A 21,533-nucleotide genomic window follows, 5' to 3' on the forward strand; every position below is an offset into this window, starting at 1 on the left:
AGTTACTATCGCACAAGATAACAGGGAATGTTGAAGATGGAAGCGTCTGAGTCCCCATTGACTGAGTAACGGTTGGCCCCCTTTTCTAGGACGCTCAGCGGTTTCCAGTTGCCGTAATCATCAGTCACTATGACTCTCTAGGCCACCCCATATCTTCCCAGCTCGAGATCTCAAGCAGAAATTGTCGACGCCGAGGAAGTCGATGGAAAGGAAGCGAGGTCAAAGTGAGCTGCCATCACGAGGTTTGAGCCAGTGTAAAGCACGAGAAGGCACACTGATCCGCCCGTCTGAATTGCAATACAAATTTGGGTAGGCAATTTATAATTCAAGAAGCGATTGGTGGATGAAAGTGCTTGCTAACTGACAAAAGCCTCAAAGGTAAGCATTTAAGCGGCCGCCGTTGTTTGACTATATCTCTTACAGGCTTGCTGCAGCTCTGTGAACCCTAGAATTGCATTCTTCGAACAGGCAGCGGCGAGTCCTGGTTTTAGTCTGCCGTACGAAAATACATAGCCGACCGGCTATATGTGCCTCGAGGACATTGGCCGACTCTACAAGCATGCTGCCTCCCGCCGGGTTTCCCCTGGAAAGCTCACAAAGGCGTTGAGCTGTCTGGGACTATTTTAACATTCTTGCTGGATATTAGACTGTTGTCGAATAGCCAAGTACAGTTGGGTCAGTTTGAACGTACCTAATAAATGTTATAAGGACGTGAAGCCTTTTTATTTTTCTTTCTTTTTTGTTTCTCATGTCTGTCCGAGACGGTTATGGTCCTGGTGGGACTGAAGATGATATCGCGGTTATAAAGCTGAAGGGGTATAAAATCCAATTTTCTTCAACCATGACTGAACTCAATTAGCATATATCGATAGGAACAAAAGAAACAGATGTTTGCATACAGGATATCAGTGTACCCCTGAGCCTAACCCACAACAGATAATTCGGTCTGGTACTCTCTCTCTCTCGGCCCCTCCACTTGAACGCCGAGTTTGTGATCCAGTCGCAGCCTTCTCGGGGCGCTATCATGGATAATTGCGGGTAGTCTGCTGAGTACGACAAGGCCGGGCACATCGTCTCCCGCTACAAGTCCATCCGAAATGATCCATAGGCCCTTCAGTGCAGATAGTCGACTCAGTGATTCATAGATGCACCTGAAGTCAGACGTACCATTATCTAAAACGGCTCCATTTAGAGCTTGCTGTTCTCTGCACAAATTTGCTTGAGGTCGAAGGACTGATAAACGTTTCTCGAGGTCTCGTAAACCAGCGTTTAGGACGGATCTAAATACCCTTTACCATCTTCATTGGTATATATATCGTCGATACCAGACCCAGGGACTGAAGTCTCAGGGCTCGGGCTCAATTATATGTCTATAATTCATGTTGACGCCCTAAGTAGATCTCGAATAATGTTCAAAGCCCGCCGTCGTCATATAACCAGGGCAGTTATCAGCAACGAGATATCTAGTCAGAACAATAAACTTAAGTCCACAGGTCTTTAGTATCTAGTATGAATACTAACAGTTATATGGGCCGAGTTCATGGCTCGATATGCAGTATAGCTGGGCATCCATATGTCAAGCGGGTCGCTTGACATTACCCCGTCACACTGATCAGATCTGCTGAGAGCTAGAAAGAGAGCTTGGCGCTCAATCTTGAGAATGATGTTGCAGCTCTCGTCTAAGAGAACCAGTGAGCCAATAAGATTTGTTTCGGGCCCTTGAAATAAATTAGCAGACAGGTCGATGAACAGGTTGAGAAAGCTGTTGTTCAAGATGCTGTGGAAACTGTCTGAGTGGGAGATGAAGTGCAATTGCTCCCTTGGAGTTCTTGGAAATCCACGGTGGGTGATTCTTCTAGCTTATAGATAACGAAAGGGATATCTACTGACCTTTCTGTGAGAGCGCCCAGTGACGAGTTATCAATGCTTGCTTAATGCAAGCAGAGAATAATTTTCAGTTTCCTTCTGTTGTTGCTTCTCTTATTGCTGTAGCAGTCCCGGTTCTGGGAAAGCGTGAAATATCTTGTTCTAAACACGACGAACTATCCGAAGCTGTCATGCTGATGGAACAATTACGAGTAATTAGAATGGATATCCTCAATAATATGAACAAGTGATGTATATTAAGAATATCAACCCCTTCAAGCAGAAGGGTGATGAAGATAGATGGGTATACTGAAGCTGTTTGCATGAAGATGGGAACAGATGAAAAGAAACAGAAAGAATATGGTCCGGGAGTAAACAAACAAACAAACACTAGGCACCGTCTGTTCTGTTTACCTCCAACAAAGTTAAACACGTCCGCAACCACGACCATACAAAGTCCAAGACGCAGACAGAAGCGGCCTCCCAGACTTACCTACCAAATGAGTCCCCAGCCCAGAGCTAGAACCCACCTACTCCATAGCCTCAGTATCAGCCGCTCATTCTCAACTGCCGTGAATGTACGCAGCAAAAACTCAAGTTACGAGCTTTCCGTACGTACATATGAGCAAGTTCCTACCAAAAGGGAAACGAAGCAAGACAAGTAGTCTCTAACGCTGCAGCTTCAGCTTCTGAATACGTAAAGCAAACAATAAGCCAGGCGCAAAGGGTCTAGCTTTAAACCCGTCAGAACTAGGAGAAACATAGGTACCATCTTCGCAATCGTTGACGCTTTCTCCGTCCCGAAAAGGGGGACGACTGTTATGCGTAAGACATGCGAGACCTACTTTACGCAAATATGTGGCGTTATGTCACCCAATATTACATACTCGAGTAACTATTTATAGTTTATGCGTACATATTCAAAAAATCTATCTACGACTTTGTAGATAACACCTGAATTCTTAAGCCCGTATAATTATGGGTGCACTAACTACCCATTATGATTACATCCAACCTCAAAAGACAAAGGCGCACCTAGAGTAACTTTTAAACAATTTTTATTAAGGCGTCCTATCACCGAATACCAGCACAACAGCAACATCAGTCGACAGAGCAATCGTGTAGTCACAGGGCCAAGAACTATGTACAAGAAAGCGATTAAGAATCCCATAGCGCATTTCCAGGTTTCCACATATTCTAGTTATCAGAGTTCTTTTTCTTCCCAGAGAAGATCTATCATGTATCGCTTCCAGACACCCGCCAAGACAAACCAAAGAAGAAAAAAAGTATGGGGGAGACTCGATATATACATCGACGGAGCTTGGATAGCTAGTAAATAACAGAAGGTGCGAAGACCTCATTGATGGATGATATAAATTATGATGAGCGTGTGTGACAGGTATAAACTGTGCGCTATTGGAAATATGTAAGAGAATAGGGGGTATCGCATCAAAGGGACATAACCTTTGATATTGTTATGTCGTCAAAAAAGGGGCCAAGGTCTCGTCATCACTGAGACCGTCGTCCAAAAGTAAGAGAACATACTGCCGTTGTTTACTCGGAGCGTGCTTCGTAAGAATAGTAGAAAAAGAGTCCAAAAGTCAATGTCAAATAAAATCCGTTGCCAAGTTATGTCGAAAAAAAATCCCAGTGCCGCCCGCTTCCTGAGACGCCGTGCTTTGTAATCGCTTTTTTGAGTTTGGGACGATAAAGTCGCTTTCGTAAGGACCTGGTAGGCTTTCCGACACAAATGAAAAATAAAAAGGGGGAGAAGTAAAGGTTATAATATCCAGTGGGATACGGCCATGATGAAGAAAGATATCAGAATCGCTAAAGACGACGATATTGGGTTCAAGGATGCCATCGTGCCTGAATCAACGGCGGTCGCCAACGTCGTATTAACGAAGTTGTTCCCGCAATTCGAATTTATCTGTTCGGCCGCACTCAAGTATGTGTTGGAGATGTCGGCTTTGCGATTCGAGGTCGCGGCCTGGTAGATTGCCATGGTCTGCTGCGTGCATGAGCCGCAGGCTGGGGCCGCCGTGCTAGGCAGTGTCGAGTTGAATGGCAGGTAGTAGAGATACGCATTCGACGGGGTGGTGCTGTTCGTGATAGCGTTGGCGAAGCAATATTCGGAAGATTTGGAATCCTCATTGGCGAGACACGTGGCCTTGTAGACGGTATTATACGTCTTCATACCCTGGTAGGCTTGCACGACGAGGGCGTTCTCGCGATCGTACTCCTTGCCGCAGTTGCCGGTGGCGATGAGGCTCTTGGCGAGGTCGTTGAAATAGTCGGTGCACATGTCGACATCGGCCTTGCAGGCGGCGTCGAGCACCTGCGTTATGCTAAAGAAGGACTTCTCGGCTTCGAAGAATGACTGCGATCCCTGAGTAGCGTGACATGGTTAGCGTTTTTGTTTTATGCACTACATGTTTGAGGTTGCCGTGTTGCAGATCGGTACATAGAGATGCCTCTCTAGCCTGAACTAGGGCCAAACTTACCTGCAGTAGCAGCGATATTGGGTAGCATGCTCTGAAAGTGGCGTTCGATAGGAAATCATTGATGAATGTTGGACACACATTGTCGCCCGAGAAGTTGGCCGCCAAGGCACCGTCGAAGGGGCTTGGTAAGGGGCTCGCTGCGGCGGTCGTGGTTGAGACGGGATTCGCGGAATCGGTGACGGTCGCGGCGTTGATTATGATCTCGGTCGTCTTGGTGGCCTTTGGCTTTTCTGTCTTTGTTCCTGTTCCTGTTCCTGCTCCTGTCTGTGTTTCTGTATCCGTTTCTTCCTCTTCTTCTGTTTCTTTGTGGGCGTCGGCGCGGCGACGGAGCTCGCGATGCTCTTCGTCGGACATGATTTGCCAATGGCCGTCGACGAAGACGGGGATTCGTGGATCGATCAGCAGTGCCTCGTCTGTAGTGTCGACTCCAGCTCCAGCTCCAGCTCCTGCGGGCACGATCGGGCGTGGGGACTCGTCCACTGAAATAGAAGCCGCGGCGGCGCCTAGACAGAGCCAGCAGGAGATGAGAAGGAAGATCACTGCCCTGCTGAGCTTGAGGGCGGATGCGGGCCCTGTAACACGAGCACCCCAGTGGTCCCAGTGGGCGCGACGCCAACGCCCACAGCGGCCTAGCGGTGTCACTGCTGTCTCTCCAGCATTTCCAGCATCTCCAGCATCCGCCGCCGATGGCCACCCACGACGCAACGGCCGGGAAGGCATCATTGTTTCAGCACGGCCACGAGTTGTCTCGTCTCGGTGAAACCTCAGCTAACATTACCGTGGTGCGACCTATCTCTACGACGCAGCCGGTTGCCTGGATGTGCCTGGATGGAGGATTCGGCTATCGGGGGGCAGGGCGTGTGTAAGTGGGAACGAGTGAATACTCTCTCTCTCTCTGTTAGATAGTAAAAATAGCAATTACTAGAACATCCAATACCTCCGAACACGTCCTTCCACCAGCTTGTTATAATAATATCTGTATCGCAAGCAAGCAAGCCGCTTCGTACGATTACTGCGGAGTAGGACCCAACCGTCTGCTCCTCCTTGGCGGATTGGGGAATGGAATCAGATGTCAGGAACAACGGTGGCCTCGTATGGGCTGCGGAGACCCGACCAATGATGTATCGGTAGACAGACGGATAAAATGGCGTTGATGCCGCAAACCAAATCGATTTTCCACGCCGTTTCTACAAATCATGCATCCCGCTCGCACAGCATGATCAACTGCCAACCAACAAGGGCAACCGACGGAGCCTGAGGACCGAGTGGGGAGTGCGGAGAGTCGGAGGGAACGGGCTGGATGGAGGCAGACGGGCTACGTATGGCTATGAATGCGGAGATAATTAGGACGAAGAAGAGAGCGATCGACAGTCCATGTATATAGTCAGTCAGTCGAACGTCTTTGAAGGTGAAATAGTATAACTGTAGTATAACTGATGGGAGAGCAGTTTGACTAAACCCTTTCCCCCCTTCTCCACAGAGCCTCCTCCTCGGGGACGGTGCTCTTTTGAATGATGAGCCAAGTTTTAATGTATACTAATCTACACCTAGACCAATAACCTACAGTATACCGCTTTTGCTGCCGACTGTTCTGGCGTGATAATGCTAAACTTGGCAAGGAGGATACACGTACTTACTTACCCACGCCAGGGAGACAGACAGATACCTAGACCCAAGGCCCAAGGCCCAAGGGTTGGTTGGTTGGTTGCATGAGAGACCGGTATTGGTCTGCCACCCGCGGGCCATGGCCAACAGAACAAGAGTCTCCATCCAACATCCCAAGTGCCTACCCGTTCAGAACAGAACTGGTTACGGCCCCCAGTCGCGAGCCTGATTCTGTCAGTCCTGAGCTATCTCTGGACGGCCTTGAGCCTCCAAATACGGCATACTGCGCACGCTACGGGCACTTGGGGAAGTTCTAGGCCTGTCGCTCCCCAGCGACTCGTCAGCTAGTCTCCAGTTAGCGTGGGAGTGGGAATGGAACCGAGATCCAATACATGCAGTTTTCGGCCAAGGGTTGACTGCGGGTCGACCTAACGAGCAGGTTACCATGCTGGTACATACCAGGTATGTAATAGTAAGTAAGTAAGTAAGTAGGGGGTGGCAGTTCAGTCAAGTCTACCTACCTATGCGAACCCGTGCGCTCGTAAACGCGGCACTTACAGATTGCATCGTCGTAGTATTGTTGTTGTTGTAGTGTGATGAACTCCTCGGGGCATTATTCTGCTCACCACTACCTACGCTCATGAAGTAAGTGCCTACTCGGAAAATATTACATCCAAGTAAGTATAGACGAAGGCGTCCAAGCCTCGGATATGTAGGAGTTCGTCTGGCGTTTCACTACACATACAACGGTATTCTGTGGTTCACTTTTGCTACGAAAGTAAAGGCGCCTTGATGCACAAGCAAGGCATGTTAACGAGGCTTGCATGCTGGCGAAGCGCCACGCATGCCCTCTCCACTCGATTTGGCCGGCTATCTGTACGCACTGCACTGCATGTTTACTGCTTACTTTATACTATATCAATACCCTGGTAAATATGTGAGCAGTATAATACCCAATGCTGGCGTATATGCAAGAAGTCAGGACAGCCGATAGAGTGACTAAAGTTAACCGACTACCGTTATTCTCTCCTTGCAACTGTGACTACCGTACGGCAGATGACGAATGAGTCTTCAAGAAACCTCCTCTTTACGAAAATAGACGCCACTATCCTTGATTTAAATGAAAAAGAGCGCGCCTAAAAAAATGGGTAGTAGAAGCTACGGTGGTATGTTCACCCAGAGTGTAAGTATGTACATTTAAGTCCTCAGGAAATACCAGCCGGTTCGTAAGGCTAGTAGCGTTAAGTAGCGTAATTACACCATTTCCCATTTCCGAATCCTTGTCACGGTCGATCGGCAAGCCGGCGGACTCGACCAATCAATCGTGAACGCCGGGCGGTTTTCTTTGGTCTACCTGAAGCGACTATTTTATTCATCTTACGTGAGTGAACGTGGGGGAGACGATGCAGTTGGTTGTTCTGAGCATACTATGAAGCAAGTAGGTATGGTTGGCATTTTGTTAGTATACCAACAACACTACCGGTACTGTAAGTACATGGAAATGTAGTAGATGGAGTAGCATTGGCTGCACTACGACTTTGCTAACGGCTTAACCAAACAGATCAAAAGCTTGGAGGTTGAGGCAGTTATAATTAATTTGTCATGTGAGGGAGGCTACTACGTAGTACTCTCTGTCCAGCGCCTACATAGGTAGTAACCTAAGGTAGTGTGTATTGGCAAAACGGTGAAGATATCGCTGAATGGCTACTAACCTGACTGTTCATTAGAATATGTCTCACTACTCATGTACCGTGCTTGGAATTGATCATATCACCGAATTTGCCATCAGATCACGATTGGTAGTGTTCCCTGACATATATGATACCTGTTATCATATAGCTAAACCCCCTAAGCAATCAAAAAAACACCGCAAGCCCAATCTCAATCTCCCTTGCCGACCACACGTCCATCGAATCAGAGGAGGTAGAAGCCCAGTCCAGGCAAGAAACTTTTCACCTGATGATCCCATCACCTTATCTCACATCTACCTAATTCACCGACGGCCGGATCGTGGACCTGCATCCGCGCCGCTTCATCTTTCTGCAAGGTACCCGCAACCCAACTCTGACCGCCATCAAACAACCTTAAAGTAAGACGTACACTCCCTACACTACTGTAAGCATGAATTACTTGGTGTACACGACAGAAGCCTATCATCCTCCTTCCAAGTATTCTTGATATCTCGGTTAAACGGTTGATTCGTAAAACACTTGATTCTGTGCGATATAACAAGGAACGACGTATAGGTAAGCCGTATGTAGGTTCATTTTACCCGTAAGATACCATCATGCACCACTCGGCATTCATCTCATCTCACCTGCAACGTGTCGTCGCACAAGACTTGAAAAAAAAAATATCGCCTGCTTACCTACCTACCTACCTTACCACTTTACCAACGCCGAGGAATAATGAGAAAAATGAAACAACGGCCTCCTGCATCGCACTAGGTACAGCACATCAAATCAAACACAGGGAAACAGGTATTCATTTACCTGAGACAAACAGTCAAGAATCTAGAACTCGTACTTTTCTCACCGATCTTTAGATCATGCCCACTGTTTACACTACTATGTACACTACACTACAGCACGCTTGGATACCTACTAAAGGTCTACAGTAGTCCGGAGTTACTTACCTTCATAGTAAGTAGGTAAGTAAATAAGTAAGTAAATATGCGCAAAGACAAACAAGTCCCTATTCTCTTCTCTCTCGCATTTCCTTTCGCCATCTCTCTCTCTCTCTCTCTCACAGTCCCAAATAGCCACATACCTAACCAAGCGGCTCAAAAACAACCCCAAAACAAAATAGATCTGCACCCCTCCGCACGTGGTTTGTGTATATACGCTACGCTATCTAGGTTTATTTAGTACATATAGTTCAGATCTCACAAGACAGCGGGATCTAAACCTCAGGGCGGCAGGGATCAACGCGATCGTCGCCCCTGCGCCGCCGCTCTAGAATTTTAAAGTTTTGTCTTGTCTTGTCTTACTTCCACGCGCATTACACTACGGCTTTGGACGGACGGGATAGGCAAGTATGTAAGTAGATCGATCTGTCGAGACTGGTCTATATATACATTATTTCGGAAGAAAGAATATTACTTATATAACTATAGTTCGTTGAAATACTGTTTTTCGCTCTTATAATTCTCTTTTTATCTCTCCTATTTAATTAAGATATATATGTGTAACTGCTTTATCAAGTGAAGCTCTCGGCAAGATGATATCTAGTATATTGATATATGAATTGAATAGGAGCTAACTTGGAAGAGATTAAAGAAATAATAAAATCCTAAAAGGAGGGAAGGATGTATAAAAGTGTTAAGGTACTAAATAGTTTTATATTCTGCAAGTTGCAAACCAATTCATGCACGCAATGCCTCCTTTGCGGAGGCGAGGTAGTATATAATATGCAAGTATAGTAAGTAGGGTATGTTAGGCCGCGGTCGTGCCAACAGCCCAGTCCAACGCCGTTATAATGCCATGTGGTATGTGGTGTAAAGCCTCCCCCTTTATCTCGCTCGCTCGCTCAGCGGGCTCTATTGAGATATGTAATAGTCTATTTGATATCAATTCCCTTTAAAACGCAACTTTAATCCGCCTACGCCTTTCGACACGCCTCCCAGAGTAGATTACTGATGCTTCTCTAGACTTTGCAGGTTGACGAGCTCTGCATACCGGCCGTTGAGATGCATCAGCTCAGCATGTGTACCCTGCTCCACGACGCGACCCTGATCAAACACGTAGATAATATCGGCTCTCTGGATGGTGCTGAGACGATGGGCGACTGCGATAGTGGTGCGTCCCTTGGCTGCCTTATCTAGAGCAGCCTGGACGACATGCTCGGACTCGGAGTCCAGGGCACTCGTTGCCTCGTCAAGAAGAAGAATCTTCGGGTCACGGATCAACGCACGCGCGATGGCGACACGCTGTTTCTGACCACCAGATAGCAGAGCTCCCTTTGTGCCTACTACGGTATTGAAGCCATCGGGTAGCGACATGATGAAATCGTAGATGTTAGCTTCACGGCAGGCATGCTCGATAGCCTTATCTGAGACGTCCTCCTTCGATGAGCCGAGGAGGATATTCTCCTTAATAGTTCCTTGGTATAGGGTAGGTTCCTGGGACACGAGAGCAATGAATGAGCGGTATTGGTTGATGTTCAACGTGCTGATCTCCTTGCCATCAATGAAGACACCACCGGATAACGGATCATAGAATCGCTCCAAGAGAGCAATGGTGGTACTCTTTCCGCAGCCTGACGCTCCCACTAGTGCGATGTATTGACCAGGACGCACAGTCAGGTTGAGGCCTCGAAGCACTGGTTGCTCGGGTCGAGTTGGATATCGGAAGTGAACATCGCGGAATTCAAGAGTGCCTTCAACAGACTCAAGGCGGTCGCCTTCGTCAGACCATGTATCGATAGCTGGTTTGCGGTCGAACAAGGTCTTAAGTTCAGTGGCGGCGTGATGAGCTTTGCCCATGTCTGGGGCAAAGGAGAAGATAGAGCCTGCCGACTGGGCACTGTACACGACTGCCATGAAGCAGATGAAAAACTGGAACAAATCATATTCCATGCTCGCGATGAGTGTACCACCGTACCAGAAACCCAGTGCAAACGCCAAGAATAGGGTAGCTTGTGCCGCGGCGTAAAGTAGAGATGATTTCAAGACGGAGATCAAGCTCGACTTTTGCTGCGCGACTAGAGAGTCTCGGTACTGAGCCAAAACATCCTGTTCACGAGTGAGGGAAGCAACAGTGCGGATAGCTGAGATGGCCTCAGAGGCGTAAGACGCACTCTTTTCATACGCCGTTTTCGAACGTCGCTGGAAATGTGCTAGCATGTAATAACGGAAATAGCCAGCTGCGATAATGACTGGCACGGCAGAGAAACAGACGAGTGCCAATTTCCACCCAAAGACCAGAGCCACGACGTTGGACGAAATTAAGGTTGTTGCGATTGTAAGGAGAGTACCGAGAGTGACACCACTGAGACCTGCCAAGTGGGTTGTCTCTGTAGATAAGAACGAAGTCAAAGCACCGGGGGTGTTTTCTTCTTTGTCGAAAAAGGCCACATCCTGACGAAGCATAGTTCTGAAAGCTCGGTCTCGGACCCGGTGGATGAGTAGTTCTGAACATTTCGCAAACGCTACACCCTGGAAAATCTGGGCAATGAGGATGACAAAAGCCAGAACGAGGTACATAAGACTCCAAAAGTCACTGTCGCGCTTAACCTGATTTTTATTCGCGTCGGTGATGGGCACGCCAAGTGTCTGAGGCAAGGTTAGCAATAGACTAAAGAAAAGATGAGACACAAACTTACAAGAATTTGTTTAGCGAAGAATAATGCCTGTACTGGGTTACCGCCACCACAGATGATGGCCCAGAACAAGCCCCAAAGCATGAGCTTCCACTCCGTGCGATTGAACGAAGCCGTCATTTTCACCAAAGTCCACACGCTGTATTCGGGTCCTTCTTCAGCCTTGCGGTTTTTGAGAACTCGGCTAGACACAGAATGTTGGGTAGATGATCGTTTCAGCTTAGCCGCAATGTTATCGTTAGGATCATCCGAGTAGGCGGCGCCACTCCGGTTGGTAGACATTCTTCGAATCAGTTGTTCATCTTCATCTTCTTGATCGTCATCTTCTTCACTTTCCTTTTTCTGTACAGCAGCAATGTTCTGAGCGGTCACGAGGTTGTAGTAAGCGCCTTTCTTCTGCAACAGGTCATCGTGAGTTCCCGATTCAATGATGGCACCCTTTGACATGACAACAATGTTGTGGGCATCTTTGATAGTGGATAGACGATGAGCGATTGTGATCGTTGTTCGGCCTTCGGCAGCAGCTTCCAAAGCAGCTTGAACTACACCCTCGGATTTGGTATCGAGGGCACTTGTGGCTTCATCAAGCAAGAGGACTAAAATGGAGGTTAGTGGTTGTAGTGAGTGGATAAACAGGTTGCATAACTTACTCTTAGGATCAGAGACAACAGCGCGAGCGATTGCAATTCGTTGTTTCTGTCCACCAGAAAGCAGGAATCCACGCTCACCAACGTGAGTCTCATATCCTTCAGGCAAGGACGAGATGAAGTCGTGGGCGTTGGCCTTCTTAGCTGCCTCGATTACCAATTCCTTTTGCTTCTCAGGAGATTCATTTTCATACTTCGTACCGAATAGACCATAGCGAATATTGTGGAAAATTGTAGTACCAAATAGCGTTGGTTCTTGGCTGACCAGAGAGATTTGTTGCCGTAGCCAGCGAAGGTTCAAAGTGCTGACGTCGTGACCATCGAGCAGGACTTGGCCACCAACAGGGTCATAGAATCGCTCTACTAGTCCAACGATCGTACTCTTTCCAGACCCAGAGGCTCCTACAAGTGCAGTCGTTTTACCCGCTGGAATATCGAGTGTGACATCGTTCATAACAACAACTTCAGGTCGGGATGGGTAGATGTGCTTAACGTTCTGGAGACGAATTGAACCCTCAACCTTTTCAAGTTTCTCACCTTCGTCCACGGTGGGATCTAAGGGGGAAACTCGGTCAATAGTGTTGAAGATCTTCGCAGCGGCAGCCAAGCCTGTGCCAAAAGCTTGCAGGTTAGGTGCAATATTTCCCAAATTGAAGGCGCCGATCACGATGGCCAGCATAATGGTCAGCACGGTGGACAAGGGAATAATTCCATCAACAAGATACATGCTGCCAACCCAGAAGCTGAGACCGTAATTCAGATAGATGATCAAAAATATGCCACCAACCAGGAAGGCAACAGCAGCAGACTTGCGGAAACCCCAGTAGTAACCAACCTTCAGATGTTCATCATACTTCCCAGCCAGACGAGCTTCTGTGCCAAAAGCAACAGTGTTTCGAATCGAGCTGAGAACTTCTTCGGCAACGGTACCTCCAGCGGCATGAGCCTGGATATTCATTTTCGTATATTTAACAATGAAGAATGACGAGGTGCCCATGACCAGAAGAAGCGCGAAGACGACGGAGGTAAGAATCAGGGTCAGTTTCCAGTAGAAGACGAAACCGATGACAAAGGCTGACAGGAAGGTGGCGACGGCGGTAAGCGTCAAGCTGACCTTCTCTGAAATGCCTTCTTGAACCAGGTTCGTGTCAGCTGTGATTCGTGTGGTGACCTCACCAGCGCCTATCTTGTCAAAAAAACCGATGTTCTGACGCATGCAACTCTCAAGATAATGCTCTCGGATTTTGGCACTGATATGCTCGCCAGTGTAAATAAAGCCAACGGTGGAGATATACACGCCGACAAATTCACCTATGGCGAGGTAGACGAAGTTCAAGACTAGGGAATTCAGCTGGCTAGTAAAGGCTGATCTTTCGACTTGGCCTAAGAAGTAACCTTGAAAGGTGCCCTGAAGCCTGCCAAAAATAACCGTCATAATAGGTAAGGCGGCACCAGCACCAATGGCCGCTATGGAAGATATGAAAATGAAGATCAGATCATTTCGCGTGGCATATCGATATAGAGTAGCGAAACCAGCTTTAACTTCGGGAATAGTGACCTCTATAAATCTGTTAGACCTCTGGCTTTAAGACCATCATTTACAAGCATGATTGGGGATATTATGTGCAAAGGCGCATAGCATTTGATGAGCTTGGACATGTATAATCCAATCCTCACGCCTGGCACAGATAAAAGAAGTGTGATCAGCACTTACGCCTCCTCAGGATTTCGGCTTCATGCGAAGGTAGGTGCCCATAGGGATCGTTTTCTTCCTTCTGAGCCACTACTACCTTTGAATCCAGGCGAGACAAATCGGCGCCGGATTGCACATCGGCTTGTGGAGTCGACTTTTCGCCTCCCGATGGTGGTGAGACAGTGCTCGCACTCGATTCATCTTGCGTGGATGGCCGGCGGTCATTGTTGTTCTCGGAAGCCAATTCAGGCTTCTCTGATAAGTCGGCGCCCATGGTGAGAGAGAGTGTGTGTGCGTGTGTTGCGGATGGTGGTAGGCCCGAGGCTATCCGAGAATGTGACAGTAAAAGGCAGCGCAAGGCGCGCAAGCCAATGGAGTGGGAGGCGAGTGTCGAACGGTCAGTCGTGTTTGAGCCCACTGGAGGTAACCTTGATCTATGTCTCGAGTGTAATTCAGCCGAGTTGCAACGAGAGGCGCCAAGTCTACGTCAACAGGCTATACTTCGTATGCGGAATCTGGGTGCTGCGTATCGTTCCCACAACGACATGTGTGTTGGATTGTATCGCGTCTGGATATCGACACGATGCGGCCTCGAGTGCGACCTACCTACCAAACCTAGCAGCGTACCGATTAGACATCAAACGGCAAAAAGTCGAAAGACGAGGACGAGGGGGCAGTCCGGGGCGGAACATGGTTAGTTATATGTAAGTGAATTTACGATTGGAGAGGATTAAGGAATAACCTGGAGCAATCGGGTAAGGCAAGACTAGTGGCGTACCGAGCTGAGATAAGACGCCTGTAAGACGCCATCTAGGGACTAATTAGGCAGTCGATGCGCTATGTACACTACTACACTGCAGGATTGATGGGTGGATTAGAACTTACTTAGACGGATGCGAGAGATACACTGTAGCGCTCACTAACCCAGATCGTTGGTTACATGGTTACATACTTACTTAACTTACCCTAGGCAGTTAGTAAGTAAGTACTACCTAGGTAAGTAGTACGCATCATAACGCAAGCGGCAGCGGAATGGACGCCTTCCGGGAGCACACTGCACAAACACCCTCCACTTGTCCACATGGCGGGTTCTGGCGGGCATCAAAGAGCATCAAAGGGCACTGGTGAATGTCCGCTACCCGCTATTTTGGCCCGCGCCCGAAACCCGTAATAGTAATACAGACATAAGTAGTACCGGAGTAGAGCTGAATTTTGTTAGGGCGGGGCCTAATCTCAAGGTAATTTCTACCAACTTTACTATGTAAGTCTTCAAGCTTCTCCTTTATGATAGGAGACAGTTGTATACCTATAGTCTTGGTGTATATAGACACGCGAGGATGTGGCACAGGGGATAGATCTGGCGGCCAGAAATCGTTTCCTGATCCGGGAAACTGGATCCAAGTTTTCTGAGAACTGGTGTTGGTGTCATATACTCATGCTTACATATTACTGTTATACATACCAACACGTGCACTGCAAGTAGGTACCTCAAGACTCGAAGGATGTTACGCGCACCCTTTATTAGCCCAAGTAGTATACCTACTGCAACCCGAAATTTGTCAGTTATATTATACTTGAGTAAGTGAGGGTGTTGTGGTAAGACACTCCCTCGCTACAAGAGATCCGAGGTTGGGTCGGTTGTTTCGATCTGAGATCAAGGTGAGTCAAAGCTTCGGTCTTACATCAGTGTCTAATAATAACATCAGCACGGTAAACCCAGCCGATGACAACGGACTCTCTCTGAAGAAAGTATAAACTCGCGTATACCTATGGTGGGTCTTACTGTATACGAGCAGTAACGAGCATCTAATATACATAGTTATAGGACTTACCTAGGCTATATTACAATACCTGATTATATGGCCAGATAAATATGGCTAAGGATATGTAGAGATGAACTGTATCTGAATATGCAACGTACTTGACACATGTTTCTAACCGGCCATGAAGTCTGGTTATACCTAGCGCTGTATCACCAACTTGAGAAGTTTAGCGTGCATAAGTCGAGTTGTGCAGCCAAAGCCCGACATTAGCACTGATCTCGGATTCCCCTTATCCCGTTTCCCCTGATTTGATTGGTGCGGGACGGAAATTCGGACTGCTCATGACAGTATGGCTCTACTGTATTATCGATATCTATACACTGTATCAGCATTACCTTGGCGAGTTGGACCCTTTGTAGGTACTGCCTTTGGTCTTTTCAGACTCTTTTCCACAGAACTTTTGCAACCATTCCCCCGGAATTCCAGAAAACGAAGGTGGATCAACGACGCCGTCGTTTATCAACATCCAACCAAACTGCACCAGCGGATTCGGGTTTCTCTAACTTCCCGCTCAGGGATTACCCACATGTGCCTACTAACTTAGTACATACAGTAGTTAGTTAGGAGGTCCTGAATCCCTCCTTTGGGTAAACGAAAGCGAGTAGGACTTGGAAAGAAAACGTGCTCGTGTCTCGGTTGTGTCCAAGTGAGATGCATCATCACGGCACGCACACTTCCAAGACCTACCTCATACTCTGCGAACCTGGACCAACTGAGTTATACGGCGTAACTGCTGATAAGTCTTTAAGTCTTCTACCTAGTCATATACATCGTACATATACGTGTACCCGTAGGTATGTAGGTAAGCATGTTGCGATCGCTTAGCGGGAACATCCTGCGGCGCGGCCGAAGCGTCACATTCTGGAGACCGACTAGATCGTTCAACCGAACCAACAAATAAATCTGCGTGCTTTTTCTGTGTCTCTCGACACCATACAAGGACTGTGCATGAAATACCTACAAGCAACCTATAACAATATCGCGATAGGTATATGAAGATCGATCAACTGCACTAACTGCATAGGGTCAACATCTTCGATACAGATTATGTCATGCCCATTCCGTTCCATGCACAGCAGCTAGGTATCAGCATCGCAAGTTGAGATACATATAAAGCACCGATTCTGCCTTCAAGAACGCCCGCCCGAGCTGTCTGCCCGGCATTGCGGTGACCGAGTAGGCAATACATGAATTCCGGCCTATCAACTGCCCAGGCATCTAAAAAGCTTAAGTCCGACTTGCAGTGCCCAGACGCGTGCTAAGTATGGCGCTGTGGCTTGGACGGATCTGGGAAATTCTAGAACAAAAGAAACTGGGACCAAGGCCGTCGTCCTACGCAACGCAACTCGTAGGCAGCCAGCCCAGCCTTGTTTCATTTGCCTTCCACGAAAATCACCAATGGCAAACGTTAGGCCGACAACCACTCTAGCTCCGACAAGTGTCCTGTCTTTGCCACCGCGACTAATTCATCTCTGGATGCGATTTAGATTTTTGGCCCTATCCTTGCTCAAGAATGTGATTGATTGATTGATAACTCCGCAGTTGTTTGCTATATCGCAACACAGCTACCTAGCTCAATTGTGACCTGTCATCATAAGGCTACCTTACCTACGCCAGGCGTTCGTCTACATGACTGACCAACTGTAACATCATCATCATCTACTTATTGTGTCTACCTAACAGCACTAAACCAAGCAAACAAGAGGGTCACCTCACGACCACAGATTTCTCTCGGCCAGCCGAGCAATCAAACAAAAACGATGCGTACAAGCATCCTCCCCGCGCTCCTCCCCCTCCTCCTCTTCCCCGCCACCGCGACCGCCAAAGCCAAGCCCAAAGACGCCATCCTCCTCTCCGCGGTCCAATCCCTCACGCTCCGCGCCAACAAACAGACCAGCCACCGCCGCGTCTCCTCGATCCCGCAGCTCAGATGCGTCTCGTCCCCCAAGGTCTGCGCCCTGCACCCCGTGGACGTGATGCGGTGCACGAACGAGGGGAGCTCGTACGGCGCCGAGGACGTCGAGTGGTCGTGCGCGGCCTCGCTGCCGCCGGAGCTCAAGCTGGGTTCCACGGACGTCATCTGCGAGGGGTACGCCGGCCCCGACGACCCTTACGTCCTCCGCGGCAGCTGCGGCGTCGAGTACCGCCTGGTCCTCACCGACCTCGGCGAGGAGAAGTTCCCCGAGATCGCCAACGCCGGGAGCGGGGGTTGGTTTTCGGGCTGGGGGCCAGGAGGGAGTCGGAACCGCGAACCATTGCATAACTTCGACGACAAGAGAGAACAGGGCTCGACGATAGGCGCCTGGCTGTTCGCCTTCATCTTCTTCGGCGTCCTTCTCTGGATCGTCTTGTCGGCCTGGAGACAGGCTACCGCGCCCGACGGCGCGGCGCGGCGAAGGCCGCGGAACGGATGGTTTGGTGGCGGAGGAGGCGGTTTCGATCCAGGCTGGGGGCCAGGCGGCGGTGGTGGTTACGGCGACTACGACCCGCCGCCACCGTACGACAAGTATGGGAGCAGTAGTCAGGGAGGTTGGCGCCCTGGCTTCTGGTCTGGCCTAGCATCGGGTGCTGCGGCGGGCTACATGGCTGGAAATCGTGGGAACCGGCAACAGGAATATCGTGATTTCTACGGAAGGGGTAGTAGTGGTAGAGGCGGCTGGGGTTCGAGTGCAGCAGGGCCAAGTTCAAGCAGCTGGGGTTCAGGCTCTGATTCGACGTCAACCTCATCTTCGAGATACACAAGCACAGGTTTTGGGTCTACGAACAGGAGATGAAGAGCAAATTTAATAATAGAAAGCATCATCTTTCGAGTCACCCAGGAAGAAGTAGTCATGAATACAAAATTTGAAAGGTACTTGTGTTCGTACAGTTTATTATGGGAGCCGCCTAATCGCCTTCATGCTTTCTCATGCTCTTTCGTCTTATCCTGTATCAACGGTGACTGCCTCCCGACTGCGAGCTCGCTCGAGGCAATACTTTATATCCTCTTGCCATGAAAAAAAAAAAAAAGCGGGCAACGAAAGATATGGCCGGGTATCAGTTATCAACTCGAACATCGTAGCCGATAGCAAAGCATGTGCCTGCACTGCGAAATTCCGGTTGAAGCCACCGCAAAGAATTTATGTACATCAGTAATACAGAGGTCATTCATCGCCCCTTCGAATTATAATTTACAAGTGAAGTAAGAAGAAATGGGCCCTTGTCTACCTAGAGATGAATCGTCATAATGTCGTTCTTGTCGAAAGCTTTGTTACAGTTGGGACATTTCCGCATACGATTAGCAAGTCTATCGTCAACGCAGCCCCTGCAGAAGATATGCCCACAGCCACGTATAATGGTGTTTTTGAAGTCCTTTTTGCAAATTGAACATGTGGCCATATTCTATACATCACGTTAGCTTGTCCCGTGGAACCTAGGATCCGAACGTCACTTACACGTAGCATTTCTTCTTCCTCAGAAGAGTTGCTGAGGCTCTTGGTCTTCCACTTATCTCGGTCCTTTGTCGTTGATTCAAGACGGACCTTAAGCTTCTCTACTTCCGTCTCCAGGTGAATATTTCGCTCCTTCGTCGTAGAAGCAGTCGAGTCCTTAGTCTTTGCGAGGTTGGTTAGCTCAGAGACCTGCTGTTTAAGAGAGTCATATCGCCGAGACGTATCCTGATTCGTGGTCTCGAGCTTCTTGTTCTCGGCCATGACCGAGGTATTCGTTTGCTTCATGTCCGCCAGTTGCTTGTCCAAGTTCGCCACCAGCGTCCGGTTCTGGGCTTCCACTTCTTTCAGCTGAGAAATAATTTCCGAGCTCTTCATATTTTGCGATCGAAGCCGCTTGACCTCATCAGCCTTCGTATCACTCTCCTTGCGTGCATTGAAGTACTTCTGATCGGCTTTGCTTTTTTCTGCAATTGACAGTGCCACACGTTCTTCTTGAGCTGCAAAATCCATAACCTTCTTGTTTGCGAGCGCTTGGTATTTCTTAAGAGCGCTTGTCATTCCAGGTAGCTCGCTGTCGATAGACTCGTAGTCCCTTCTTAATTTCTTGTATTTTTCTCGGAGTTCGTCAAGGGACAGTTCGTCAATTTCCGAAGGAGCCGTCATTTCCACGTCCTCGCCGGGCTGCAGTCTCTTAACTTCGTTCTCTAGGACAGAAATCCGATCCTCCTTGGCACTAATCAAATCCCTCATATGGTCGAGAGCCGTACGCTCTTGTTCTTTATTCGCTTTCAGCGTCATTACATCGGCGTGCAACTCGTCTCTCGCAGCTCTCACCCGGGCAAGGTTGGTGTCTGCTTGCTGAAGTTGTTCTTCTAAATCTGAGATCAGATTTTGAGCTTCAGATTCAAATCGTTGACGGTTGGCTTCTCTCTCTTTCTCCAATTTGGCATTTTCTTGCCTGAGTGTATGACACTCCGCTTCCAAATTGTTTGTTTTCTTAATGAGGTCCTCGTTTTGAGCCTTAAATAGCTTGAAGATCTCTGTACGAGAGTAGTCTTCATCCGTGAGATTGGTTAGGCGCGTTTGGAGTGAAGTCAGATCTGTTTGTAGAGACTTGTTTTGTACCACTGCAGCTTCAAGCTGCTCTTTCTGCTTCTCCCCTACAGCTTTAAGTTCCTGCAGAGCGAGTTGTTGTGATGCATAGTTTCCATTACTTTCGTCGGGATTAGTGCCGTTAGTTTGGTCAGCTCCAGCACTGGATCTTGTGGTTGAATTGGCAAGGGCTTGTTGCTCCAATTTTTGAACCTGTGCACTCTTGACTCGATCTAATCTCCGTTCTGCTTTCATGTATCTTAATGTGGCATTATTCAACTGTTCCGAAAGGCTGTCTTTATCCGAGGTAAGTCGATCCACTTTAAGAATAAGATCCTTTTGAGAAGCAAGTAAATTATTGACTTGTGACTCCAAGTTTGTGACATTGGGCGTGATCTTTCCACGATTGCTAGATAGCTGTGAGAATAATGTTCCCAATATTGACTTGATTTTCGTTGCCTTCTCATCCAGGTGTAATTCGAATTCTTCATTATCCTTAAACTGGGTCCGAGTTGGAAACGGTTGTTCTGGTCTAGTGTTAGTAGCTGAACATTCGAACATAAAGAAAATGCTTTCTACCTTCAGATTCGCCTGAGAAATCGATGGTGCCGTTGACTAGAAGTGATATCTCTTGCAATAACTTTTCGACCTATCAGTACTGCCCATTAAATGCGTGCAGGGCGCTTAGTTTCTGCTCACCTGTGTCCACCAACCATCCATTACACGGATATGATCATCGTGGAACGTAGATCGCTTGTCGAGTTCCTCTAACCTGGCTTCCAATGTTGTCTTCTCACGTTTATACTCCAGCATTTGGCGGTATATGGCATCCTTTTGATATTCCTATAAACCCCAATTCTTACATTAGCGACGCGTTTATTTCGTGACAAAGAAGCCCGCCATGGGGTCTGAGAAACTGAGGCGAGTGCCTACTCGAGAATATGTAGAGGAGGGTGGGACGAAAGGCAGGTATCAATGTAGATGATAATAGACCAAGTCGCGCATCAATTCTGAGAGCGTGAGTACACAGACATGACTATTGGCATGTAGACAGGGTCTCTGGAGTACTCTGTGCTTCAAAAAGACAGCCTGCGACAATCACCCAAGGAGTGGAGGTGGGGCCAGGGAGCGAGGGGGGGACAGAGCAAAATCAGGCTGATGTGAGTGAATGATGGTGGTCAAATAGAACTAACCTCAACCCAAACTTCATCTTTGGTATCGGGATCATCTTTTGTCTTGCTGCTACCATTGACAGCCTGACGTTTGCTTGGGGGGGCAATATCATCAGTGCTGTTCACGGCGGGTCTCTTACGATCTTCCATCTTGACCCGAGTGGAGAGAGGCGCTACGGTCGGCGAAGTGGATGAAGGCATCAGAAATGAGGGCGATGACGGTATATTACAGGCTCGAAATGCATAGGCCGGACTGTATCGTACAGACGCAAGGAATGCAGTGGATAAAGAAACAAAGAGACAAGCGCAAGAGTCGGCAGAGATGGGGATGCAGAGGCACGCGTGTCTCCGACAGACAAACACAATCAATCTAGGAAGGTG

At 48.2% G+C, this 21,533-nt stretch overlaps 4 protein-coding genes across 4 annotated transcripts; 1 reads left to right on the forward strand and 3 right to left on the reverse strand.

Annotated features, from left to right (window-relative positions):
- Positions 1-3,436: 3,436 nt before the first annotated feature.
- Positions 3,437-5,447, reverse strand: F5B22DRAFT_9724 (uncharacterized protein). Its single transcript, XM_047980744.1, has 3 exons — positions 5,308-5,447; positions 4,371-5,259; positions 3,437-4,255 (listed from the first exon to the last, which is right to left on the reverse strand). The coding sequence occupies exons 2-3, from the start codon at positions 5,091-5,093 to the stop codon at positions 3,647-3,649; spliced, it is 1,332 nt and encodes a 443-aa protein (XP_047836292.1). The 5' UTR covers positions 5,094-5,259; positions 5,308-5,447; the 3' UTR covers positions 3,437-3,646.
- Positions 5,448-9,140: 3,693 nt separating this feature from the next.
- Positions 9,141-14,360, reverse strand: F5B22DRAFT_582765 (ABC transporter). The gene is made up of 4 exons (XM_047973325.1): positions 13,656-14,360; positions 11,945-13,501; positions 11,298-11,890; positions 9,141-11,247 (listed from the first exon to the last, which is right to left on the reverse strand). Exons 1-4 carry the CDS (start codon positions 13,906-13,908, stop codon positions 9,607-9,609), a joined length of 4,044 nt encoding a protein of 1,347 aa, XP_047836293.1. The 5' UTR covers positions 13,909-14,360; the 3' UTR covers positions 9,141-9,606.
- Positions 14,361-17,025: 2,665 nt separating this feature from the next.
- F5B22DRAFT_9797 (uncharacterized protein) lies at positions 17,026-18,447 on the forward strand. The gene has a single exon (XM_047980753.1). The coding sequence runs from the start codon at positions 17,218-17,220 to the stop codon at positions 18,229-18,231; it is 1,014 nt and encodes a 337-aa protein (XP_047836294.1). The 5' UTR covers positions 17,026-17,217; the 3' UTR covers positions 18,232-18,447.
- On the reverse strand, positions 18,448-21,464 carry F5B22DRAFT_9809 (ubiquitin ligase protein BRE1). The gene is made up of 5 exons (XM_047980754.1): positions 21,174-21,464; positions 20,680-20,823; positions 20,560-20,620; positions 18,892-20,507; positions 18,448-18,838 (listed from the first exon to the last, which is right to left on the reverse strand). The coding sequence occupies exons 1-5, from the start codon at positions 21,351-21,353 to the stop codon at positions 18,665-18,667; spliced, it is 2,175 nt and encodes a 724-aa protein (XP_047836295.1). The 5' UTR covers positions 21,354-21,464; the 3' UTR covers positions 18,448-18,664.
- Positions 21,465-21,533: the final 69 nt, after the last annotated feature.

This window comes from Xylaria bambusicola (genome assembly GCF_022495145.1).
Source record: "Xylaria bambusicola strain CBS 139988 unplaced genomic scaffold F5B22scaffold_1, whole genome shotgun sequence".
NCBI classification, from domain to species: domain Eukaryota; kingdom Fungi; phylum Ascomycota; class Sordariomycetes; order Xylariales; family Xylariaceae; genus Xylaria; species Xylaria bambusicola.